The 26,227-nt window shown below is 46.8% G+C and overlaps 1 protein-coding gene across 1 annotated transcript; it reads left to right on the top strand.

Annotated features, from left to right (window-relative positions):
- The first annotated feature begins 150 nt into the window (after positions 1-150).
- Positions 151-25,948, top strand: LARS1 (leucyl-tRNA synthetase 1). The gene is made up of 31 exons (XM_084268788.1): positions 151-264; positions 2,309-2,396; positions 3,062-3,142; positions 3,578-3,718; positions 4,817-4,978; positions 5,630-5,742; positions 6,163-6,226; positions 6,743-6,810; positions 7,155-7,380; positions 8,520-8,607; positions 8,699-8,775; positions 9,435-9,488; positions 10,433-10,573; positions 11,197-11,274; positions 12,124-12,209; positions 12,302-12,367; positions 12,455-12,537; positions 13,141-13,279; positions 14,388-14,600; positions 15,866-15,923; positions 16,758-16,821; positions 17,429-17,612; positions 17,850-17,940; positions 18,766-18,906; positions 19,354-19,494; positions 19,585-19,695; positions 20,013-20,123; positions 22,276-22,380; positions 23,074-23,169; positions 24,084-24,216; positions 25,549-25,948. The coding sequence occupies exons 2-31, from the start codon at positions 2,346-2,348 to the stop codon at positions 25,752-25,754; spliced, it is 3,372 nt and encodes a 1,123-aa protein (XP_084124914.1). The 5' UTR covers positions 151-264; positions 2,309-2,345; the 3' UTR covers positions 25,755-25,948.
- Positions 25,949-26,227: the final 279 nt, after the last annotated feature.

The following is a 26,227-nucleotide window of genomic DNA, read 5'->3' as shown; positions in this document are numbered from 1 at the left end:
GCGTTAGCGGTGCTCTGACTGTTACCGTGCTGCAGCGTCCAGGGAAGTGCTTCCCTGCAGCAGAAGCAGCTGAGGAGGGGTCTGCAGCACGCTGCAGCTCTGTGTCTGCTCACCCATCAGCCAGGCTCTGCTTTCCCCTGGGCAGGAACGCAAAGGGACAGCGAAAGTTGATTTCCTGAAGAGAATTGAGAAGGAGATCCAGCAGAAGTGGGATGATGAGCGAGTCTTTGAGGTCAACGCTGCGGATAGACAGAGCCAAAAGAGGTATTGTTATGTTTTGTTGCCAGTTTCATCTTTAACTGCTTGAAAGGTCTTTTCAAGAAGACTGCTTTCCTTCAGACCCAAGGTGGTGTCTTTTGGGTGGTCGTGGGTCACCTGCAAGTACTTACACATTAACCTGTTGTCTCTGTAGCTGCTGACATAAAGCAGTGGTGTATGTGTGCCAGCCAAGTTGCAGTAGGGTGAAAAGGGCCTTCTTGTTCCTTGGTACTATTGGTACCCTCTGGTACTGTAAAATAGAATCTCTTTGGTGACTCCTGCTTGCTGACGTGGAGGAGACTTCTCAGCGTGCTGCCTGAGCAGGCTGGGGGGGCCTTTCCTCTCCCAGTTGGAGCAGATGGCTCCCTGCACTCCAGGAAGCTGTGCACTTGCTGCACTGAGAAGAGGCGACTTGCACACTACCTCTGGTATTGTTCTGCTTGGCACAGGAGTGGATGAAGTCAGGCATGTGGTCATGGCTCCTCCTCAGATGAGGTGCTGTGACTTCTTCTAGAACAGGGACTGTGTTGTTGGCTTCGTCCCACTACCCTTCTCTTGTGATCTGCAGCTCCAGCAGTGTTAGTCCCAGGGCTCAGTAGGACCCACGTGGTGCTGAGGGTGTGAATGCTGACTCAGGGTGTAGTAACAGCTGTTGTGTGGAGCTCTCGTGCTGTAGGACTCTTATTTACTTAAATTCAGTCTGCTTTAAGCGTGCACTGTCTTGCAGGTTGGCATTCAGGGCTGTAATTAACGGTGGAAGTAGTAGATCAGTTTTACAGTATGGAGCATTTTAATACAGAATTTCAATGTTCATTGCAGTCATAGGAGATCTGGGTCTGTTTTCCTTTCCTTTCTGGTATTTGCCTCCTCTGGCTCCTTTGAACTGCTCTGGGTTTTACCTTGCTTTTCCTGTTTCTTAGTTAAAGAGTTATATTTTAATGGAGCATTCTACTTCTGACCTGTGCTGGCTCTGCTCAGTGTAATGTTTTGCTTGGGCAGTGGCTTTCTGGTCTTGTGGTAAAGCACTCCTGAGCTGCTGCCTGTCGATTGCACCTGGCTGGTTTCATAGCAGTTGCTGGCTTCCCAGCTGCCCGGGAGGGGACGGAGCGGAGCTGCTGGAGGGACGTGTCTCTTGGGTGCAGGCAGTGTCCTGTGGGGTTGAGGAAAGTAAGGCCACTTCACTCTTGCTTTTATTTCTGCCCCAGAGTAACTCTGAGAAGCTGGTTTAGGATGAAGGCTCTGGGAAGGTTCGTGTGCTCGGGAGCACAGGTCCTCTCGGATCACTAGGGCCCATGCCCTGCGCGGTGTAGAGAGGCTTCTCCTGGCCATTAGACATCTGGGCAGGTCTCAGAGGGGAGGAAGCAGTGACCTGGGCAGTGTGAGGTTAGGTACTTGTGTGGGAAAGTCAGGCTAAACCACGCTAATAACGTAAATAAAATAAATAAATAAAAGCAGTGTGGCAGCTTCTTAAGCTGGGGTATTTTGAGGCAAACAAGTGACTTGGTCTCTGTGTCCCTTTATCCCCCTGCGGCGGCGTCCCCAGGGCGCAGGCGAGGTGTGGAGTGTGAAGGTGGAGGTAGCAATGCCCAGTGACCTAAGGATCTGGAGGCTCTCTTGGTTGCTTTGAGAGGTCAGGTTTCAATGATACAAAACACTGAGCAACAGTCTATCTCTGGAGGTGTGAAGGGAGTGACTATTTGCAGTGTGCCACTAGAAAGCCTGAACTTGGGCACTGGGAGATGAACCAAGTGACTCCACGCCTTTGCAGTGGTTAGTTTATAGACACAAGATGAGGACTGGTCACCTTTGGGAAGATGTTCCATCTGTTCCGGAGTTTCTCTGTGCTGTTGGGCCTGTGTGGGTTTCTCTTTTAGGATGCTGAAGGCTGTTACTGTATCAGTCTGTAACACCAAACTCATGTTGCTGGCAGGGAAAAGACTGGAGTGTTGCTGATAGTAGGCAAACATCTGTGAACTGTTTTACTTGTGCATCTCCTGATGATCACTCCAAAAGCTAATTACATGGTTTGATTCTTTGAATTTCTCCCCAGCAAAGGAAAGTACTTTGTTACCTTTCCTTACCCCTACATGAACGGCCGCCTTCACCTGGGACACACGTTTTCTTTGTCTAAATGTGAGGTAAGAGTGTTGCTGGTATCTGTAAATGCTGCTGTAGAACAACTGCTAATTCTGTAATTAAACTTTGAGCGAGCTGCATGCCTTGCTAATTATAGATTCAATAATGACTTAATTCAACCTTTCCTTCCCCCCCATGTTTTCAGTGCAGATATTGCTGGTTGAAATGAAATGCCACTGATTGGGTTTTTTTAATTCTAGGAGGCTGGGCTACAGTTGTTTCCCCTCTTCATGCTTTCAGATCTGCTGAGGTTTTTAGAGGATGCTGCTTCTCTATCTGCTGAGTGGCACAAACCTCACAAGGAGTCGTACCACCTCTCTTTGTGAATACTGTGTCTACCTGGGTGCTAACTGGTAGTTAGGTGCTGCTGGATAGGATTCCACAAAATCAGTCTCCTCTTTCCACCCATTCTTCTCTAGCCAAAACCAGACTCCTGAAAGGCAGGAAAGCTTATGCCTGTGTGCAGCCAGGCAGTGGCAGACCTTATCAAAGAAGAGAAGGTGAAACTAGATTTTATTAATGAGCTTCCTAGGTGCTGTTGACTGTGTTTGTCTACCTGTCAGTAGTCTCATGTTAAAGAAGGACTTGCACTTAAGTTTTTGGGCAGGGGGCTAATTTAGCTTTGTGCCATTCCCGCCTAATCTGGGTTTTTTTGCACTTTATATAGTTTTCAGTTGGGTTTCAGAGGCTGAAGGGGAAGAACTGCTTGTTTCCATTCGGTCTGCACTGCACTGGGATGCCCATAAAGGTAAGATGGTTTGAGCTGCTGAGGGCTCCTCTCATCTCCTGTGTACTTAAGGCTGTTAAGGGCATTGCTTGCTGTACATCCAGAGCATCATGTTAATTTATGCAAGAATCCATGGAGACACAGTGTGATTTGGAACCAGGATTTGTAGTGATGATTTGTTGTGCTTGAACTATATGTTACTACTTCCTGGAAAATAAAATGCTTTAAGACTAAGTTTACTTATTGTATCTTTTAATTTGCAAGAAAATTCCCCCTGTAAACCTGTTCCTGCCTTGGCAGGCTTTCTTGGAGCTGCAGGGTCTGCTATGAGTTACTGCAATATCCAGGAAAAGTGTAAAGTGCTGTCATGGAATGCAAAGAGTAACGAGTACTCTGTAGTTAAGGTTGAAGCAGTTGCACAGCAGAGTGCTGATAGATGCCAATAACTCTCCTTAGGCTTGTGCAGATAAGCTAAAACGAGAAATGGAATTATATGGCTGCCCACCTGAATTTCCTGATGAGGAGGAGGAAGAGGAAGAAAATCCTGCCAAAAAAGAAGAAGAAATTATCATCAAAGACAAAGCAAAAGGCAAAAAGGTAAAGTTTAAGATAGGACTTTCTGGAATGGTAACTGCTCTCAGAGCTTCAAAGTATGTGCTCTGGGCTTTTCCTCCTCAGGCTCCTCAGAGAAACCTGTGATACAATTACTGAGGTTGTTTGGTTGTCCCAAGGTAGACTGGGGAGACAGACCATCTCTGTGTGGTTCCAGAGATACCAGTTTAATTCATGCAGTCTTACTGGTGAATGGGCACACCCTGTAGTAGTTTCCTGAGAATAATGAAATCATCCAGAGTAATGCTGTGATTTCCAACCTGCTCCTCATCCCACCCAGAGCATTCACAAAGGAGCTGTAGGAAGTAACTGTGCTTTCTCCGTGGTGGGGGTTACATATACACCCCCTGTTCTGATTGTTGTCCTGTGAATTGGTAGCCTGTTCTGACTGGATGTGCTCAGCAAAACCCTCCCAACAGTTTTTGCTTATCAGGTGTTTAAATGAGATTGATGATTTGGGGAGTGTCCCAAAGAAAGGAAAAGAATCAAGTCTAGGGGAAACCTGGAGATGTTCTGTATGTTGTCTGTGTCATAGGTTGTCATGTGTTGGGTTTGGGGTTCTGTCTGCTCCACATCAGCAGAAGATGTGCTTGTGCCTGCTTTTGCAGGTACTGAGTTGCTGTTGGGTAGAGACATGAGATGTTCAGAGGGCAATAGCTGGAAAAGCAACGTGAGTAAAGAGCAGGAAAGGGTTTTGATGGAAGGCTGGAGTGCAGGACTGCTCCACCTTTACGTAAGAACCCCTGTCTGCTTGAGCAGGACCTCGGTGAGGAGGTCATGTCTTGCAGTTTGCCTTGGCACACCCTTTCTACAGGTGGATCAGGTAGATCTGAGTGTGTAACCGTGGGGAAGGGGGGTTAATGTGTGTGCAGGTCAGTACAAGCTGGGGGATTGTGTAGATCAGAAACTCTACTTGTTAACTGTGGTGGTTGGACTGCCACAGGAAGGATGCCAACATACTCCTGTTAACTTATGTATCTGGGTCTAGAAGCCATAACATGAATAGCTTTATATGCTCAAGGGCATCTTTCTCCATCCTGAATACCAGAACGAGCACTCTTCTCATCACACCTGTCCTTTCAGAGTAAGGCTGCTGCCAAGACCGGCTCTTCCAGATACCAGTGGGGAATCATGAAGTCCTTGGGTCTTTCTGATGGAGAAGTTGTCAGTTTTTCTGAAGCTGAGCATTGGCTGGATTATTTCCCCCCCCTCGCTGTGCAGGACCTGAAGAGCATGGGATTGAAGGTAACACTGACAGCTAAAGTGCAGTTCTGCAAGGAGCTGTACTGGTATTACTGTGTTTGTGAATGGGCTGCTTCCCCTTTGAGAAGGTTGTCTGCTGAATGCCACCCCATGCCAGGAATGTTTCAGGTATTTGTGGAGTTTGTGTAACCTTTCACTTGCCATGGGTGGCAATAAAGTGCTTTCTTACACAGTGCTCACACCCTCTGCAGTGATCACAGCTGGAGATGACTCAAAAAGAGGAGTGTGACTTTCTTCTTCCCTTGTTGGATGAGTGACCTGTTGACAGTTGTTCTAGGAAGAGCAGTGATGTGGCATTCAATAAAGACGCTTGTCCTACTGACTGCAGGCTTTAAAAATAAAGACAGATAGAGATTGTGCAAGAAGGTAGTGCTGAAATTTAGCTGAGTGGCTGGTTAAAGCTGCTGAAATTCACAGAAAGCAGGTGGGCCTGGAGCCTTTGATGCCTCAGCTCTGAAGGGCTCCATGCAGACTGCACAGCTGGGTTTTAAGCAGGCACCCTTGGTCTCATATGCACTCAAGGTCTCCTTCTGGAGAGACACTTCTATTTGTTTCTGAGAGAACAGTTTTGCTGTGGTGAGGTTCTTGCAGTCCTGCTCCTGCGGTGGTTTACTGAGGCTCCTCTGTTCCCAGGTGGACTGGAGGCGCTCGTTCGTCACCACAGATGTCAACCCCTACTACGACTCCTTCGTGCGGTGGCAGTTCCTCACGCTCAAGGAGAGGAACAAGATCAAGTTTGGGAAGCGGTAAGCCTGCCTCTCAGCTGGAGTCCCTTGTGAATGGGGGAGAGCTGAGCTCTACCAAAGACAGAGCCCTGTGGTATGTCTCTAGAATGTACTTTCAATCTGTATTAAACTAAAGTCCGTTCACTTCACGTGCTCCACTAGACATATTATGAAGTAGTGTGTTTATTGTGCTAGCAAGGTGGGTAAGATTGTGTTCCTGCATTAGTTTTTGCCTGGATACCAACCCAAGGAAAAAAGGGCCAATACTGAAAGCTCTTGTGAGAACTGGATGGTGACACTGGAAGTGAATTGTTGCAAAGTCTGAACATACCGTTAAGGGCTCTCTCTTTCAGTAAGATCTCTTCATCTTTGTTTTTTTCTCTTTTCCTTTTGGGCTAGACACTATTTTATTTGCTAATAAATGAAAATACCTTTTCCTAGATACACAATCTATTCTCCAAAAGATGGACAGCCTTGCATGGATCATGACAGGCAAACAGGAGAGGTGACTTTTTAAACATTTTTATGTATTGTTTATGATATTAAACACTGAATAGAAAGAGAAGTGGTATCTTGGAGCGATGTGTGTTTTGTACATAGTGTTACCAGTTCTCAGTTGTCAGTAGATGTGAAAATTGAGTGAAGCCCTCATTTGGCACCACTGGATCGTATATTCCATCGTAGCTGTTTCCTGTGATTCACTTTCTGTAATTTGTGCCAGCAGCACCCCTACATCATATCATTATCTACCCGTTGCAGCAAGATAAGTAAGCTGTCATTAACTTACCTGTTGCTGAGGTGGTGGCTGTGAGGAGTAGATTTTGGGATGCAGCAATACCTTGACCCCTCTGTCCTGCCTGCAGTGTGCTCACCAGCCAGTCGTGCCAGTGGAAACAGATTTACTTTGGAGAAGCATCAGTGCCTCAAGCAGCATTTAGGGTCCTTCAGAACAGGGGTTATTTTCTTAACTGCTTGAGCTGCTGTCATGCACTAATTGCTGCATTGTTTGTGTGACTCGTAGGGTGTTGGGCCTCAAGAATACACACTAATCAAGATGAAGGTGTTGGAGCCTTATCCTGTAAAATTGAGGTGGGTCTGGAATTCCTAATGGCAAAGAGGTTGTATCTTGTGGGCAGGAGGGACCATTAAATTAGACAGCCTGCCTAATGCAGAATTCAACTTCACCCTGTGATTTCTGTCACTTCAAAGCCTTGGTCTCTGGTTTGAGCTGCTGTATTCACTGGTCTGTGGAACTCAAATTGGAGTTTGACAAAGAAAGAAAATTAAACCCCCTCAAAGAAATTAATGACCTGCTTCCATCCCCTAGGAAATGTTACTTAACGTTCATATTAGCTGAACAGCTCGCTCTGTATTGCTGTGAATGTTTTTATTTTGGTGACTTACACTTTTTTTCCTCTTTTTTCTCCCTTTAGTGGCCTAAGAGGAAAAAATATCTTCTTGGTGGCTGCTACCCTCAGACCAGAGACCATGTTTGGACAGACTAACTGCTGGGTTCGCCCAGATATGAAGTACATTGGCTTTGAAACCCTGAATGGGGATATTTTTATCTGTACCCAGAGAGCTGCCAGGAACATGTCCTACCAGGGCTTTACAAAAGATAATGGAGTCGTACCTGTCGTCAAGGAGCTGATGGGAGAAGTAAGCATCATGCAGCTTGCTGCTCAGGCTGGTCTCTTCCTGTGAGCTTACACCTAGAAGGGCCATAGTAGAATTCTACTTACAAAGAAAATACAGGAAGTTTTACAAAACTTCTGGTGTGTTTAGTGACACAATCAGAAGACAGCTTTCTTGGCAGCTGAGCTGCAACTGCTTCTGGGAGGTTAACCTGATGCACTGACCTGTGGACAAATGCATCACTGTTGCCTTAGCTTGATGAGTGACTGGTTTTAAGTACAATGTTCTGTGTGCTGGGGAGTAATGCCTTCAGCATGAGGATGGAAGAGGCCAGGAGAAAGTAATTGCTGGAGGGGGTTATGTGGAACAGGGGGTTGTTGGTGCTGATGTTTCTGGTACAGCTTTGAATGGGGCTTTCTTAACTCAGTGGTTGAATGTTAGTAGTGTGGATATTCCCTGTCCTTCGCTCTGTGCTTCAGGTGCAGTTAGTGGCACGTGTCCATCCCAACACAACAGTTAGTGGCATGTGTCCATCCCAACACAACAGTTAGTGGCATGTGTCCATCCCAACACAGAGTGCACTTGTGCTGTTGGTGTCACTGGGTCTCTGTTCACTGAAACATGCCCCATCTCTCCTGGTCCTGCTTTGAAGGGTGAAGCAGAAAGTACAGGTTGTGTTGCTTTGTTAGTAGATGTGATGGGTATTCAAGCAAATGGGAAAGGTAGCAAACAACTGGAACATCTGGGCTGCCTCCAGCCAGCACATAAATGGTCTTGGCAGAGGCTTTTCCTGCCTGTGCTTAATCGAGCTTTTGACACCGGCTTCCGAATTCATTCCTGTCTTGGTGCTGATGTGCTTCAGGTGGCTGCAGGCAAACTGTTCCATGGGCTGCCTTTCCAACTCTGTGCCTCAGTGGTTTTGCTTTCTGTGAATCGCTCCCCTACATCCTCTGGCATCTGACTGCTCTACCAGTAACTAGTCCATATACTGTCTCAAATGGGACACGTATGTTTTCATACCTACTCAGTCCCTCTCTACCTATGTATTTAATTTGTAGTACATAAGGAGTGCCAGTGATCTGAAGAATGTTGGCCAGGAGAACTTGCTTGGCTGGGCTGAAAAACTGTTACTTACTGTAACCGTGTTCCTTTGTCCTGCACAGGAGATTCTTGGTGCTGCGCTCTCGGCTCCTCTCACTGTCTACAAAGTTATATATGCTCTTCCCATGCTCACCATCAAGGAGGATAAAGGTAATGTTACAGCAGTGTCTTGCTGAAGCCTGTTGGATGCATGTTCAGTAAGTGTTGGCTGATATTTTACCCGTTGTAACTCTCTGTCAAGGAACTGGTGTGGTGACAAGTGTTCCCTCTGACTCTCCGGATGACATTGCAGCCCTGAGAGACCTGAAAAAAAAGCAGGTCAGTCTGTTAATTGAATTGCTTTTGTTCCCACCTCCTTTCCTTAGTGTGGAGGGTGAAAAGTGGATATCCAGTGGGTAAAAGGAAACCCCTGTTAATTGGAGTTTTGCCATCTCTTACTTGAAATCACAGTAGTTAAAAAGAAATGAAGTTAAAACCAGATGGGCTGCAACAGATTTCTTTATTCTCAGACTTCAAAAAGAGTTTTGGCTGAGAATCCTGTGACTTCTGCAGTGTGTTAAGGTATAGAAGAGCACCAGTGAGGTTGAAATAAATTCCTGTTGTGGAAATGACTTCCAGAAATGAGATGAAGACCTCTCTATGAATTTCAAATGAGACTTAAATTATCTGTTGCTCTTACAGCTTCAAGAGTACATCAGTGTTCAAACAGCCTGTCCTGGCTACTGAATTTATGTCCCACTGGTTTTCAGGGTAGAGTGACAGCTTTTCTTCCCTCTTAAGTTTGGACAGTTGTGACAAAGGATCACCTGGAAATGAGACTGGGGTTGAATTTGTGTGTGTGAAAGGGCAAGGAGGCAGGGAAGTGGTTTGCTTTATAACAGACTGTTGTGTACAAGAAAGACCCTGTGAACAGATAAAACCCCTTGAGTCTACATGATTTTTCTTCTAACCATACTGCGTTTTTCTGTACTGCCCAGGCTCTGAGGGTGAAATACAGCATCAGAGATGAAATGGTCCTGCCATTTGAGCCGGTAAGCACCCCCAAACCTGTCCACCTGCAGTAGGTGTGACTTGGTATTCACTGGTGCCACCTGTGCCTGCCCTTCCAGGATCTCTGTTCAATGCCATCCTTGGCTGAACTAGCTGAAAAGTTAGTGTTCATGTGGTGTGATAGTTGGATCCTGGGCCTGTTGGGTGTCACAAGGAAGATCTGTTACTCTGTGCTATACTTGGAGATAAAGGAAGTGTGAATTTCTGTGGGAGTTACTCATTTGGAGAAGTGATTGCATGGCTGTACTGGTGACCTGTTGTTTAGCTCAAAGGGACAGTGTGGTGACCAGGTCCTTATCCTACCTGTGCTCTGCAGAGAGCCAGAGCCCCGGGCTGCAACCACAGGCTCCCAGCTGAACCTCTTCATTAGAAAACATGTGTGAGAGGTAAAGCCATTGCAGAGTGCTGCACTGCCTTTGCTGCCAGCACCTGGCTGGCTTCATTGCTGGTACAGCTTGCTGCAGGTGTTGGGAGGTGGAGGTGGGATATTGCTCGTGGGAGGGCAGCTCAGGAATGCTCCTGGGGACTGAGTGGAATCACACTGATATTTTGCAAGTCCTGTGTAACTTGATTAGTAACTGATGCTGCAGATTTACACACAGAGTACAGTGGATGTTTGACACTATCTGTAGTTTCCCCTTCTACTGTCATTAGGGCTCTGTTTAATGCTGCTTTTAGCCAGAATACCATGCAGCACAAGCTGTCAGGTAACTAGCAATAACTGCCTCTTCTCCCCTTAACAATCACAGTTGGAACTCCCATGTCAGGCTTGGGACTGCCAACCAAGCAAAACATGCTTGTCCCTGTTCCATTCAGTGCATCACTTCCAGTGAGACTGGAATTCTGGGAAACAAATCTTTGTGTGGGATTTACTGTGCTGAGGTAATTTGAACTGAATATCTGACACTGTTCTGTTAAATCTCAGGTGCCCATCATTGAAATCCCGGGCTATGGCAACCTTTGTGCTCCAACAGTCTGTGATGAGCTCAAGATCCAGAGCCAGAATGACAGAGAGAAACTCGCTGAGGCCAAGGAGAGAGTGTACCTGAAAGGGTTTTATGAGGGAGTAAGTAATAAAAGCTTTTGATTGGTTTTCTTGCTGAGTTTGATTAGGAGGGGAAAAAAAGTGGGTAAAGATAAAGAATTAAAAAGACTGCAAGAAAGAAGATTTTTTTAAAAAAATGTTTTTGTTTCCTACAGCACTGCTCCTTTAGGCTTCTGCAGTCAGGTTCTGCAGCTGGAGGGGGTCTGTAGGATGGAAGAAAGAGCAGGGGAGTGTATGGCTGCAAACTGAGACTTACAGCCTGGTTTCCTAACAAGTGATGGTGGTGTGAGGAGTTGATTAAGTTGGTTACAAGTGTTGAATGTGAAACTGATATGAAGAGAGCAGTATGTGGTGTGAGCTTTCTTAAACTCCCCTGTCGTGTGTGAATGGCTCACTGGGGTGTGTTTCTAAGCTGGCAACAGCTTTTGTTTCTGACTGGCTGTGTTCCATCACCTGTGCACACGCTGACATCTCTGCAAGGGCACTCTGGGGAAAGGTGACCATCTGCTTAATGAAAAAAACACCTGTATTCCTATTTTTGCATGCCAAAGATTGCAGTAATGACAACTCCTTGATGTTTAGATAAGAGCTCTTGCACCTATTGCTAACTGAAAAAATTGACTCCAGTGACCCATCTCTTGCAGGTGATGCTGGTGGATGGGTTCAAAGGACAAAAAGTTCAAGATGTTAAGAAACATATTCAGAAGATGATGGTGGACAATGTATGTGGTAGTATGTACTCAGCTTCTTTTAAATTAGCCATCCTGTCTCTTCACAGTAGCTGAGTGGCTGAAGAAACCTCTCTGGGTCTGCAGTCCTCTTAGCAGTGCTCTGGATAGCTCCAGAGTGTGAAATGCTGATGAGAGAAGGGCTTTGTGTTCCTAGGCTAAGAGGGATGCCTAGCCTATTTGGGGACCTCTTATTCCCCTGTCATCCTGTCACCTTGTTTAGGGAATATTTTGGCAGTTTAATTTAATCTCTGATATAGTTGGGAAAGACCCAGATTATGTCTTTCAAGTCTGCCAGTGTAGGGTATTTGTGATGTGCAGACACCCCTCTTCTGGTGAGCAGTAAATGGATGATGATTGTGTCATCCCAGAGATTTTCCTGAGGAGGACTAGAAGTGAGGGAGGCTCCAGTTATGTAGTTGATATTCCCTTGTTGCAGCACTGTTGTGTTCAGGTTGCAGTATAACCCTTCATCCTGTCCTGCACCAGCACACGTGGCTGTGAGCGTAGAGTTACAGCTTGTCCTTACATCTGCCTTTACCCCGTGCCCTCCCAGTAGGGATGCAGTCAGTGAGCCTGCTTTGTGCTCCTTGTCCTCCTTTTTGTCAAGCATGGAGAGACTCTTCCCAACACTCTGGACTCATACCCTGGAGATACACAGTCAAGTGTTGCTCCTGTTTTACTCACTGCCTGAGTGCTGAGGCAGGGGGCCTGTGCAGTGGTGAAAGCCATGTGATAAAGGCTGTAAGACAGATAAGAATTGGGAGGGTGCTTTTTGGTAAGATGTAAGGATTTTCAAGACTTTGCAAAGTCCTTAAATCTTGGTTTTCCCTTCGGTTCTAGGGTGAAGCCATGATTTATATGGAACCAGAGAAGCAGGTTATATCAAGGTCTGCTGATGAATGTGTCGTGGCCCTTTGTGACCAGTGGTAAGTGAAGCAAAGCTGTAGTTAGGAAGTTACTGCAGGATTAGATCCTCCTTGTGGATTGCTTCTTACAGTGAATTTTTCCCCACTTGTAGGTATTTGGACTACGGTGAAGTGAACTGGAAGAAGCAGGCGTCGGAGTGTTTGAAGGGTCTGGAGACGTAAGTTATAAAAGTGGGTGTGAAGAGTGATTGCTGCTGGTCTAAAAGGACTGAGAGGGGTAGTTCCTAATAACTTGTTTCTTGCAGGTTTTGTGAAGAGACAAGGAGAAATTTTGAAGCTACTTTAGGTTGGCTGCAAGAGCACGCGTGCTCCAGGACGTATGGCTTAGGTAGGCAGAACACTCCTTTTCTCACTCTGCACTGCATGCAGGCAGTACTCATCCCTTCACTGGGGAGGCTTAAGTGCTCTCTAGTATGCAGAATGCTACAGGTAAGTGTAGAGCAGACTTACCCACTTAACACATTGGCCCTGCATCCTGGAGAAGGTGTCTGTTCTTGAACACATGGCCAGGGGTAACTGTATTTTTGGGCTACTGCAGTGATGCCACGCAGCATCTCTGTAGTGTTTTGCCTAGACCATTGATTGAAAAGGGACTTTGGAAGAAGGAATTAATACCATTTCCTTGGTGTCCTTAAATTCTGACTGACCTTCATCTGGTGTAGCTTGTGACGTGGGACAACTGTTGTACCTGCTTTACAGTACACAGCAAAGCATCACGAGCTGAGATTTTGTTTGGTAGTTGTGTGAAGAAGCTGGCTACAAAAATAGCAAATGCTTCCTCTCTCGTAAGACTTTCAAGTGCATAAGGTGCATTTTTAAAAGCATGAGTACTTGCACGTGTATATGTGTGTGTGCCCTTGAGAGTCGTAATCTGCTCCCGTGTTGGTGGGGCTGCTGCTGGCTGTACCTGATCCCCCTTCCATCTCTTTAGGTACCCGGCTCCCTTGGGACGAGCAGTGGCTGATCGAGTCTCTCTCGGACTCGACTATCTACATGGCCTATTACACAGTGGCTCATCTGCTACAGGGTGGTGACCTGAGGGGCCAAGGAGAATCTCCTCTAGGCATCAGGTACCACAGTCACTCCTTGAGCAGTCCTGTTGAATTCCCTGTGCTTATCTCCTGAATTGTTCTTGGCAAAGGCTTCCCAAGCAGGCTGAGTCTTTGCTTTTCTGTTTAAGAAGCCTCAGTGTTGAATCTGAGCTTGCTGTTAGGTAAGTTAGAGCGAATCTGGGAAAGGGAAATAAGGGAAGAGCATGGTGGCTAGAAGGTACAGATGCCTCCTTCCTCCTCTTTGGAAGTGTTCACATAGGTGCTGTGGGTAGAAGAACCCAGGACCCTAAGACTGCTCTGTGCCCTTGTTGGAGTGGTTGTGAACTTTCAGGCTTGAGGTAGTATGACTCACTGGCATTGAGGAAGCCATTGCCCATCTTGCCTTGACTCTTATGCTCTAATTCTTCAGCTCTGATGAACTATTCTCTGAAGTAGTTTGCACATCAGAACTGGAACTTCCCCTTTTCATATATAACTAATCTGAAAGCCTTTTCCAAAGTGTAGATTCTGACAAACAGAAATAGTTCTGAAAGACTTAGCAAGGTTTTAATTTTGGCTCAAACCTTGCTAATTATAGAGAGGCTACCTTGGTACTCCTAGTCATGTCTGGAAACAACCTTTGAAGTGAGCATCCTGAGCGCTGAATTACAGCTTTGATGTAATTGCATATAATTAGAGTGTACTCTTACATGAGTAGATAACATCCTTCTTGTAGTGCTAGCAAATGCTTTTTATGAAGACTTACTCTGTGGGTAAGGGAAAGGGGATTTATGGTGTGTCATGTCGGTCACCATTTGGTTGCAGAGATCTCTGGCAGATGGAGGGTCAGTGGCAGCACGCAGCAGTAACTGAGAGCACAGGAACCACCAGCTCTGAACCAGCACACTGGTGCAGGGAGGCAGGGCAGAGCTTGGGCAGAGCTTCTGCATTCTGGTTTGTTTCTGGTGTTGGACTCGCTCATCAGACCTCAGGCAAAGTACCTGTGCCCTCTCTGCCCTGTTTGCTCTGCTATCCAGTGGGGTGTGTTGTGAGAACCAGTGACAGGTTTGAGCTGCCTCATTCAAAATGCTGTGGAGCGTGAGAGGGACTTTCACTGCCATCTCAGTGTGGGGCTGATTCTGTGCAGGGCGCATCAAATGAGCAAAGAAGTTTGGGATTACATCTTCCTCAAGGCAGCTCCGTTCCCGAAAACTGAGATTCCCAAAGAGAAGTTGGACAAGCTGAAGGAGGAGTTTGAATTTTGGTACCCTGTGGATCTCAGAGTTTCTGGCAAAGATCTTGTCCCCAATCATCTGTCGTACTACCTCTACAACCACGTGGCTGTGTGGTCAGACCAAAGGTAAGCCTGGTAATGCCGAGCTGGCATGCTGGAAAGAGCTGCAGCCTTTGTGGTTCTGGGACACTGCCTGATGGCCTGGAGCATCTCCCCTATGAGGAAAGGCTGAGTGAGCTGGGACTGTTCAGCCTAGAGAAAAGAAGACTAAGGGGGGGACCTTATGAATGTTTATAAATATCTTAAGGATGGGATGCTGGGGGAAATGGCCAGCCCCTTTTCAGTGTCTGTGGAGACAGGACAGGGGGCAATGGCTGCAAGTTAGAGCACAGGAAGAACTTTTACACAGTGAGGGTGAAGGAGCCCTGGGACAGGCTGCCCAGGGGGTGTGGAGTCTCCTTCTCTGGAGAGATTCCAGCCCCGTCTGGACACCGACCTGTGTGCCCTGTCCTAGGGACCCTGCTTTGGCAGGGGGTTGGACCCCATGGGCTCTGGAGGTCCCTTCCAACCCCTGTGATTCTGTGACGTTCTGGGAATGTACAGCAATCAGAATTAGGCACAAAAGATACTCTTTCCTATTGCAGCTTTGTTACAGTGCCTGTAGTAGAAGTTACTGAAATAGAAGGCTTTCTACAAGTGTTTTCTCTGGCTTTTTTCTAGAATCCTTTAAGGATTTTAAGGATGAGTCTTACATACAGGTTGTAAACCACACTGTTCAAAGCAAAACTGAAATCTGTCTGCATGATATGACTTCTGGTCAGTGTGCTCAGACTGTTCTGAACTCTGCAGTTTGAGCCTGTAGCACGCTGGGCTTGGCAGTTCCAGCAGCTCTGGAGCTTTGGGTTTCTGTGTCCTGAGCAGGCAGCATGGTCCTTCTCCAGAGGACATGTGTAAAGCACTGAGACAGCAGTGGGGTGTCTTCAGGGCTTTTAGTTCCTTTGGGAGTGAATACTCAGTAACAGCATCTAGAGCTGAATCCAAATGCAGCTGATCTTGGAATGGTGTTTGGTGCTTTAGCTGTCTCTGGAGGCACGAGGTGCTGCAGCAGCACGTGAGAAAGTGACTGTGTAAAAGCTGAGTGGGGAGGAGGTAAACGAAGTGTAGTTGTAGGTGCAGTGCTCCCTGGTTTGCATTTCAGCAGTGATAATCTCACCCCTTTATTGTAGTTCTTTACATCTTCAAAGATGCTCTCATCTTTTCTTTAAGATGTCCCTCAAGTGTGTTTTGAAGGTTCCACTTCAGGTGTTTATCCTGAACTGGAACATAAAATGTTTGCTCTTTTTATAAGGGAGAACATATTTACCAACTGCTTTGCATCTTGTCTCATACAGGGAAAAATGGCCAGTAGCTGTGAGAGCAAATGGACATCTCCTCCTCAATTCTGAGAAGGTACAGTGAGGTTTCATGTGTGAGGTGGCTGTTGTGGTCGAAAGAGGCACCTGCCAGCCAGCCTGCAAAAGTCCTTCTTGGACTTTAAGGGGGGGAAATAGTGAAACTTCTGGTTTCATCATCAGTGGCTCCAGTTTTCTATTAGTCAGAGGTAAAGGCCTGTCTTTCCTCCAACTCTGACACTTCTCTTAAGTTACCTCTTGTGTAACTTCACCAGTTCAGTGCAGATCACAGTGTGTTGCTGTTAGTTTCAGGCTTAGGTAGAATGATTTTATTTTTTACTAAATTTTGTCTTGCTTAAGCGTTGGAGTGGGTGTGATGAGAGGGAAAGGTTTGTGCCAATAACTTGCCAATGTATGCAAGTTCTGATGTTGAACCTGGGAATTGGGCTTTGGAGACTGTCCAGTATGAAGCAAAACAACTTTCCAGAGTCCTCCCTGAAAACTCGATACTGGATGAGCTGAAAATGCCCATTTTGAAGTAGTACTTAAGTTGGGTATTTTCTGGAGTTAAATTTGGGTACCAACTGTCCTGTGTGACAGAGTTTGGGGTGGGATGCAGAAGCTGCAGGAGGCAGGTACCAGCTCCCCATGGCTGTGGTGTACATGGGCCTTACTTGTGCGAGCCTCAAGACAGGCTGCCCGATCAGGAGCTGGATGGGTGCTGCAGACCTCAGTCTGCATCTGTGGTGAGACTAGTTGAGATTTACTGAACTGCTTTTGCTGGGGGCCCTGAGAAAACCCTTCCTCAAGGGTTTGCACAAACCCCTGCTGTGTCTGCCTCGCTTCTCCAGCAGCAGTGTGGATGTGTGAGAGAACCACTCTTGTCTTTCAGATGTCTAAATCCACAGGCAACTTCCTTACCCTGACTCAAGCTGTCGACAAGTTCTCTGCAGATGGTGAGTGTGTTCTGACCTGCATCTGCTTTTCAGTTATGCCAAAAATGACTGAAATGAGTGCTTTGCTCTCAGAGGAGCAGTGGGTTTATTGGAGTAATGAATTACCATAAATCCACCGCTTGCCACCTGTTCTTGTTTGAAAAGCTGAGCTCTGTTTAGAACATTGGGCTGTGTGTTAGCACAACATCTGTTCTAACCAGGAACTGCTCCTGGCGCCAACACCTCCCAGGGGGCTGGCTCCACTCTTCACTGAAGCGCAGTCACATGCAAGCACAAGGCTGTGCTGCTGGTGGTCGCCGTGTACACATGTGTGCCCACCCTCCTTCCTGCAGGCTCTTGGTGTCTGGACAGTGACTGTACCAGCCTGCTGGTTCTTGGTGTCTGCCTGGCTTTCTTCCAGAGGAGGGCAGTGTCCCTCTCCTGGGTGAAGTCTGTCTTGTGAGGCATCTCTCTAGTTCACCAGGCAGTTTGTACCTTGGCCCTGCATTTTATTAACTTGTAATGAAAAGGTAGTTGTAATTAATGTTGAGTTCCATGCCTCCTGCATCTCTGTCTGCCAGCTAATGAATTGCATGCCAGCCACGTTAGCTGATCCACTTTCTTCCAGGCATGCGTTTAGCCTTGGCTGATGCTGGAGACACTGTTGAGGATGCCAACTTTGTGGAAGCCATGGCAGATGCTGGTATTCTTCGTCTCTACACATGGGTGGAGTGGGTAAAGGAGATGATTGCAAATAGAGACAGTCTAAGAAGTGGTCCTGCCAACACCTTCAATGACAGAGTCTTTGCCAGGTACTGTACAAAGGCTAAGAAGACAGTTTGGTCCCTTCTTGTTCCTTACAAAGAGCATCTCTGTAGTTTGGTTGGGGTTTTTTCTCTACAACTTAATGTGCTTTGCCTCATGGAGCTCGTTACAGAATAGGTTAGCTCATTGTGCCACGCTGGTGACATTGGTGGTGGTGTTTTACACAGTGTTGCTGTTGTGTGGGGTAGGCTGTGCAATATTGATGTCTTTGCTTCCCTCCCCAGTGAAATGAGCGCAGGTGTAATGAAGACAGAGCAAAATTATGAGAAGATGATGTTCAAGGAAGCTCTGAAAACTGGCTTCTTTGAATTTCAGGTAGGAGGGCTCTTTTTTTAGGTATAAGAAGCTAACACTTGGTATTTGTTACTCTGTGGATTTCTTTTGATCCTGATGTCTGTGATCCTTAATTATACAGCTGACTTAGAACCAGAATTGTGCCAAGAAACAGGGCACTTGAATGGAATGAATCTGAAATTATAAAGGGCTGCTTGTGTCATTTTTAAAGAGGTCCAGAGGAAGACAATTGTGATGCTGCAAATAGTCCTGATATCTAATATGAGCAAGAAGCTGCCTAAAAAAAGACTCTGTTAAAAGGAGTGTTTCCTGCCTTTAGCTTCTCTGTAGTAAGGAGCTCTTCATAAGAAACACAGATAATGCATCACCAGAGCTGTTAGGAAGTGGGTTGCTTTTTGATATACTCCATGGCCTGTGTCTCCAGAGTGTCTGCTGAACCATGCCACTTCCCCTAATGAATTACACAGACTCCTTCATGTGGCTCCTTTGTGATCTTCAGGAATGTGATAAGTAGCTGAATTAATGCATGTGTGTATAGAAGCGTATTCACTGCCTCTTTCTTAGTACCTGTTGGTATCACTGTGCGAGCTGTGGGGTGACAGCACTTGCTACACAGCTGTGGGTGTCTTTTGTCCCCACGTATCTGTGCCAATCAGCAGTTTAAGTGACACCACGTTAATGCAGAAATCAAATGGCTGGGTGGATGGTGCATCAGGACACCCCAGCTCCTGCAGTCACCCAGTTCTGAGCTGCTCCCTTCTCAAGGCATATCAGAGCAAAGAGCTGTGGGTGGCCTCTTCCCCGTGGCACGGGGTGTGCTGAGGGTGGCTGTGGGCTGTGTTCCAGGCAGCCAAGGATAAATACCGCGAGCTGGCGATCGAGGGGATGCACAGGGAGCTGGTGTTCCGCTTCATCGAGGTGCAGACGCTGCTGCTGTCCCCCATCTGTCCCCACTTGTGTGAGCACATCTGGTCGCTGCTGGGAAAGGTACGGGTGCTTCTGGTCTGTCTGTTGATGTGGAGCTGAGCTCTTACTGATGCCTGGAAAGGCTTGTGTCAGGCTTGTGGGTGCCTTCCATGTGCAAGTGGAAGAAACATCCGCCTTACAACATGAAGTGCTGTAGTACCTCATTGTGCATTCAGCCTGGAGATGATCTAAAATTAACCCAAATAATGTGGTTTTCCTACACTTACGTGTTTGCAGGTGAAGCTGTGTAGCTACGTGGCAGCTCTCACTTTAGATATAGCACAACACACTATCAAATAAATGATTCTTGGCTGGATGCTTATTCCTTTACAGCCTAGTTATAGGTGGGTGCTCACTGGGGCTCAAACTGCCTAAACTCAGGGTTCTAGTCCAGCTGTAGTGAACTGAAAGCCCACCAGATGCTAGTGTGCTTTCACCTCAGACACATCCCTGCTCCCTTCCTTGCAGCCCGATTCCATCATGAGAGCCTCGTGGCCGGTGGCGGGTCCCGTGGATGAGGTCTTGATTCGCTCCTCCCAGTACCTCATGGAAGCCGCTCACGACCTCCGGCTCCGGCTCAAGAACCACATGGCACCTCTGAAAGGAAAGGTGAGGTGTGCTAGGTCATCTGAAGTGTGTGTACCTGATAGTTCTGGATTGCCTCAGGACTCCTTCCTAAGTTTTTTTTTGTTTCCTTAGAAAAACACTAAGGAAGCTCCCCAGAAGCCTTCTCACTGCACCATCTACGTGGCAAAGAGCTACCCGCCCTGGCAGCACACTGCCTTGTCAGTGCTGCGCAAGCACTACCAGGTGCTCATCTGCTCCTCTTTCTTTCAGCTGCTTACCTGCTCCTCTGTGGGCTCTCTTTCTGTCTGTAAGAAGCTTAGAAGCTCTAATTTCTTACCAATTTATTTAAATATAAAGCTATAATTCTATTAAGTTTTAATTTTCCTTATGCTTATACAACTGCCTGATCAATGTTGGTGCTTAATGAGAATGTCCCAAGGAATGCCATTGGTTTGGCAGTGTGATTTCATTAGGTTTTGACAATCATAGAATAGTAGATATGATATCAAAAGACAAGGTTTTTTAGTTACACTCTTTAACAGATGTTCATCAATGTTTAGGGCAGTGGAGGTCAACTGCCAGATAACAAAGTAATCGCCAGTGAGCTCAACGCCTTGCCAGAGCTGAAGAAGTACATGAAGAAGGTGATGCCTTTTGTTGCCATGATTAAGGTGAGTGTTATAGGGATGGGTCTTGTGTGGGGAAAGCTTTTGTGCACAGAACAAGTCTGAGCAGGGCAAGGCTAACCCCTGACTCTGTGTATGGGTATTGTTCTTCCCGTTACTCCATGCCTGGATCTCTGACCAACTTCTGACATTTGGTGTCTTCATGGTTTTGTTCATAGACTTACTTGACACATCTGTACCTGAGTCAGCCTGGGTCAGCTAACAGTCTTGTTGAGGCTGGGTAGTTTGTGTGTTTTCCAGCATATATTATCTGTGCTTCAGGTCAAGTCTGGGGATTCTTCTACACTCAAGACATGTCACATTGGACTCTTCCAGCTTTTCATGCTGAAGTGAGAGTAAGATGTTGCTCTGGAGATGCAAAGATGCTTAACAGTTGGAAGAGCAGGGCTAGAGATAATTGATTGTGTTAATCTAAGGGAGGGAGGAAGGGTCTGTTCTGACTCCTGAATGCAATTGCAGACTTTGTGTGTCGTTCTTATGCTCTATCCCTAACATCCTGATAGTTCCTTGTGATTGCCCTGGAGTTGTACAAGCTGAAGAACATCTTGGCTTCATTTTGTTTAAACTTGTTTTGCTTGCTGTGGCACATAGCAAGTCAATACAACTCAGAAAGCTCAAAGAATGAGCAAAATCTTAATCTCTTTTTTTTTTAATAAAGGGAGGATGGACAACTTAGAATGTTTTTGGCTTCTGCTCATGATCTGTAGAAGTAGGGAGGGATTAGTGATGGAAAGAATCTTTGAGTGTAACAGTGCTACCTTTTCTCCTGATTTTTCAAAGGCAGGCAATAATGTCTTTGTAAGCTCAGTTGTGTTTCATAAATGGTGCTGCTCTTCTGCTCCCTCTCTCTAGGGTTATTCTAATCCCTCCTTTTCAAGGTAGCTCTGAGTCCTTTGGGGGAGCAGAGAGCACAAAGCAGCTATGAAGTGTCCTGCCAGGCTGTAAGGAGATGTAGTGATGTGCTGGATTGACTGGTCCAGCTGAGAAAGGCCAGGCAGGTGTTCTAGGGCTGAAACATCCCTGTTCCTGACATCCTTCGCCTGGCCATAGCAGCCCTGGTGTGCGCAGGGCTGGGCGGGCATGTGGAGCCCTACACAGTCGTTAATCCTTTTGCTTTTAGGAGCAGGATATAACAGTACAGAAACACCTGAGCTTTGACTCCCTAGGTCAGAATGCTTTTCTCCAATGATGGCATCGTTGTGTGGGGCAGCACAGCAGAGGAAGCTTTTGGGAAAGGGAAGGAGATAATCCAAGTCCTGCTGAGAGCTGGTTTTGCTCTCAAATGAAGTAAGGTCAAGGGACCTGCTCAAGAAATCCAGTTTAGGATTCAGCAATTCCAGTGTACAAGGAGCATTTCTGCTTTGCTTCCCCTTCATCAGAAGGGAGCTTAAATGTAGAAGGAACCCTGTGATTTACAAAGGGAAGCAATTCAGTTAACGTAGGGAATCCTTCACACTGCACTGGCAGGGAGACCTGGAAACCACAGCTGTGCCGAGCCGGAGCGAGCAGAGCTCCAGAGGAGACAGCTGGCTCAGCACAGAGAGGAGACAGGGACAGATTCAGTTCCAGAGAGGAACTTCTGTTTTAGTACATAAAAAGTTCACGTGTTTTCTACACTGCCTTTAATACATCGTCTCTTGTGACTGTTGCTGTTGGCTTTCTGAACTAATTAAGTTACTTTTATGTTGACATACAAAGTGGTTGTTATTTCCCCGCAGAGAACTTGTTTTATGACTGCTGAACGTGTCCAGTTGTTGTATCCTTGTCCTTTAAACTAGGTCACAAGGCTGAATTTCCTGCTGTGAAATACCACTGAAATGCTGACTTCTTTTGTGAATTCTCAACCTGAGCATTAAGTAGGGATTATAAATAACTGTGAATGTCAAACACCTTTTCAATTCTATATTAGAAATGTGTTCTAATTGCTCTCACTCCTCCCATCAGTGTCACTAACACCCTGTAGAAGAAACCCTGTTAGAAGAAAATTACTGCTCCAGCGTTAGCATGTTGTGCCAGCAGAGAGCTCTCGTGTTGAGCAGCCTGTTCTCTTCATGACTAATGTAGTTTGCCATTTTGAAGCTTGGCTTTTCTTGCACTATTCTGAGAGTTTTCATCTTTCCCCTGTTCCCTCTGGCAGGAAAACCTGGAGAAGAAGGGTGCACGTGTTCTTGATCTGGAGCTGGAATTCGACGAGCGCGCGGTGCTGATGGAGAACATTGTCTATCTGACAAACTCCCTGGAGGTCAGTGTGTATGTGGCATACCCACTGCTGGGGTTTCTGGTGAGAGCAGCAGGACCAGCCTTCCCTAACTGGCTCAGAGCTTTTCCCTTAACTTCAGGGGGTACGTGCTCCAGTAACAGCTTGTTAGCAACTCCCTGTATCTTGGTCCTGCTGTTTACACTGGTCACAGGCAGGGTGTAGCACACAAATACGTGCCCCCTGAATGGTGGCTTTGCAGGGCAGGCTGTATCTGTCCTGGTGATGGCCAGGGACACTTGTGAAGGGGTATTTTCCTCTGAGCCAGCCAGCACTTTGTTTTCCAGCTGAGGAAATGAGAAGGGAGATGTTTCAAGGCATTACTAGCAGGAATGGTCAAAGTCCTTAGTCTGTACCCTTGGACTCTTCAGTTAGCAGCAGATGATTACCCTGCCTGCTTAGATGAGCCTCTCTAGGCAGGCTGGTAATGCTGAGGTGTGTAGGGTGCTGGTCTGGTAGCAGTTGTGCTGCTCTGTCTGATACCCAGAATTCAGGTCCTTAGGCAACTTGTTCGTGAGGGGACGCTGTGAGTCCTGCGTTGGGCAGGGAGCAGGTGGCCCTCAGGTCCCTCCCAAGCAGAGCTGTGTGGTGTAGAGCGGCTGCCTGGCAACTCCTGCTCTGCCCTCCAGAGCGGTCGAGCTCCTGTTTATTCCCTCCTCCCCTCTTTCTGTTTTACAGCTGGATCACATTGAAGTAAAGTTTGCTTCTGAAGCAGAGGACAAAATAAAAGAAGACTGCTGTCCTGGAAAGCCCTTTTCCACGTTCAGAACTGAGGTGAAGTCAGAAATCCAGATGTGGCAGCCTGAAAGTCTCCTCTAAAAAATAGATCCAAACAAAAGCAAATGTGACATTTGAAAACTGTAATCAGACATGAACATGGGATTTATTCTGCCTGTGACCCAATGCCTCTCCAAAACCAGAAGCATTCCCTGAAGCATTTATTACTTCTCTCCCTCTGCGTAGAGCCCTGACTGTGGCTGTGCTTGTACCTGTGCTCAAGACTCCTCCAGTCAGCAGGATGTAACGATCTAACCTCAGCCTGTTAAAAACACATGCCCTGAGCATTCATGGTCCCTTAGGTTTGATTTTCAGCCATGTGCCTCAGCTGCTGCCCTTCAGATAAGGCAGATGTGTTCTAGTTAAAACCTGGGCTAACGATAGGGAACCAAGAGGTGAATCACGTTTCGCTGCTGCTGTGTAGAAATTACCCTGTTGCTCATTATACCCAATATTATAAACTTCCATGTGAAACTTTGTTATTTGACTGCTGAATCCTGAAGTTTTTAAAATATTTTCTGTCTCTGTTGGTTTATAATGAGCCAATGAATTCTGTTTGGTTCTATAAAAATAAAACCTCTCAGAAGTGTTCCTGGAGCTGTGCCATGGAGTGCTGGAAGAATTAGTGACTAATGTGTAAGATTAGTGAAGCTCTACAACAGGGAGATGAGTATTTCTGGCTCTAGCACTTTTCAGCAGTAAGAATTTCATCGATTTCCCCAAATATGTCCTGAACACTGGTGCATGCTCGGGCTTGTGTGTTAAGGAGCTGGGGAAGTGCCTGTGTTCTGGTAGTGGTGGTCTGGGTTTCTGAAGGGGGTTTATCCACCCAGAGTGTTTGTTGGCAGGAGATGTTGTAGTTCAGTGTTTCCTCAGAGGCTCCTCTAACACCTATGTTGCTTCTCTTCCAGCCCAGTGTGTCTGTGTTTCTGGTGAACCCTCAACCCTCAAATGGCCACTTCTCCACCAAAATTGAGATCAGGCAGGGAGACTGCAGCGAGACGGTGATCAGGCGCCTGATGAAGATGGACAAAGGGATCAAAGGTAACGCACTAGCACAGACCCACAGCTGTCACAGCTGGCTGGGTTCAAGTTCCCAGCAGACAAGTAGAAACACAAAGCTGCTGCAGTTTGTGGTGCTGCCATAGGTGCCTAGAAAGGGGCAGGAAGTTTTGTGAGTTTGAGCAAGAAGAGATACCCACAAATGGGCCTTTCCCTGGGTTTTCCTCATCAGTCTCTTGTTCTGCTACTGCTACACCAAAGCCAGAGATCAATACAGATGATGTGTCCCCTCCTGCTTTGCTTTTCTGAGGAAAAGAGGGAGTCCCCCAAGTAGTTACCAGCAGCTTCTGCTGCTTCTGGTTTGGGGCCCAGGGCAGGAAAAAACCCAAACTGCCAAACTGATTTTCCTATTGAACCTTAAGGTGAATTAATTCCTGGAAAGGACTGAAGCTGACAGCTTCTTTTTCTAGTTTAGGCCTCGTGCATGTTTCACCTGTAGTAACACTCAGCCTGTGGGTACCACAGAAATCCTTTTCATAGTGTTTTGGATGTATCTGCACTGGTGAGAAGTTAGTTACTCATCAGTAAGTGGCTTTGTTGTCTTCTCATGCCTTCTGTCCCAGTTCATAGTGGAATACTATCTGTTCCCTGAAATTGCTCAGTAGCCTGTTGGTTACCATTGTGTGTGATAACCTGGAACCAGTAACCTCTGTGGGAGGTAGTTCAGTACTCCTTTTGCATTCTCTGAGCTTTTTCTTCCCTCTCTCCTCTGGTATTACACACTATGGCTGTACTTAGCTGCTAAACTGTGATCTCTGCAGTGGTAAGACCCACAGTAAGTCCTGGAAGAATGTCTTTGAGCGCTCAGTCCATGGGCAGTAGTGGTCTCCAGTCTGACAGCATCAAGAGAAGAGCCTTTTGTCAGCTGTGAACCATCCTTTGCCTCTGAGCTGCTGTAACACTACCTGTCCCACCCCTGTGCTGCGTTGCTTTCTAAACAGTTTTCTGTCCAGTAACTGTGGCTTCCCTGCTGCCACCTTAGTGCTCGGGGTGACGCACAGGGATGAGGCAGAAGAGAGATGCTGTTCTCATCCTGTCAGAGATGCTGTTCTCATCCTTGTCGTGGACATGCTGTGTGGCACTGGGACAGCGTTGGCCTTGGTTTGTGCCTTGTTGCAGTGGGAATGGAAGCTGCCTCCCAGGAGTGCTGCTGGGGTCAGTTTGAGTGCAGGTGGGAATCCTAACAGGACTGTTAGTCCCCAGAGAATGTGTTCCTGGAGTAGATACAGAAGTGCCAGGTTTTAAGCAGTGCTTTGGTTAACTCAGTCACTGTGTGCAGGTCCCGAAGCCTGACCAGCCAGTCTCTTTACACAGATCTCTCTAAAGTGAAGCTGATGAGGTTTGATGACCCCGTGCTTGGGCCCCGCCGTGTGCCCGTCCTTGGCAGAGAGGAGGCGGGGAAGACGCCGATCCTGGAGCAAGCCATCTTCCACATCGACCTGCCTGAGAAACACGTTCACATCACCGAGAACGGCCTGACCAAGGACATTGGGGACACACTTGTGTATCTGGTTCACTAAACTGTGCGTATCTGGCTTGGTTCCTGACAGTGAGAAAGCTCCTGGTGACTTTGAAAGCATCTCTAACCAGTGAAGAGGAGAACTTGTTCTATTAAAAAGCCCCAGCCCCACTCCAACCAGCCTAACTTTGCATGCTTTTTCACCCCTGATCTTTTAGACATGGATATAATAAAACTATTTTCCTTTGGCTTTTCTTGAAAAGGAGCAGTTGTCCTGAATGTTAACATGTCACATTGTCCTCTTCAGCTGTGGCCAGTGTTTTCAGAAGCAAACTGGAGGACAACAGAGAATTCTGCTCCCTCCTGAATAGCTCAGGGTCAGAACTTGGTTGTAAGTCTTCTGTAATGGAGGGGGAAAAGCTGCTTGCTCTTCCCTGGAGCAGCAGTTCTGAGCTAAGGTGATACTGACCCTACGCAGGAGTTAACCAGAAAGTTTCCATGCCTCTCAGCTCTGGCACAGGGAGTGCCTGTACC

This window comes from Gallinula chloropus (genome assembly GCF_964237585.1).
Source record: "Gallinula chloropus genome assembly, chromosome: 10".
Lineage (NCBI taxonomy): Eukaryota > Metazoa > Chordata > Aves > Gruiformes > Rallidae > Gallinula > Gallinula chloropus.
Note: the sequence above shows the minus strand (reverse complement) of the source record. Positions and strands in the feature narration are given on the sequence as shown.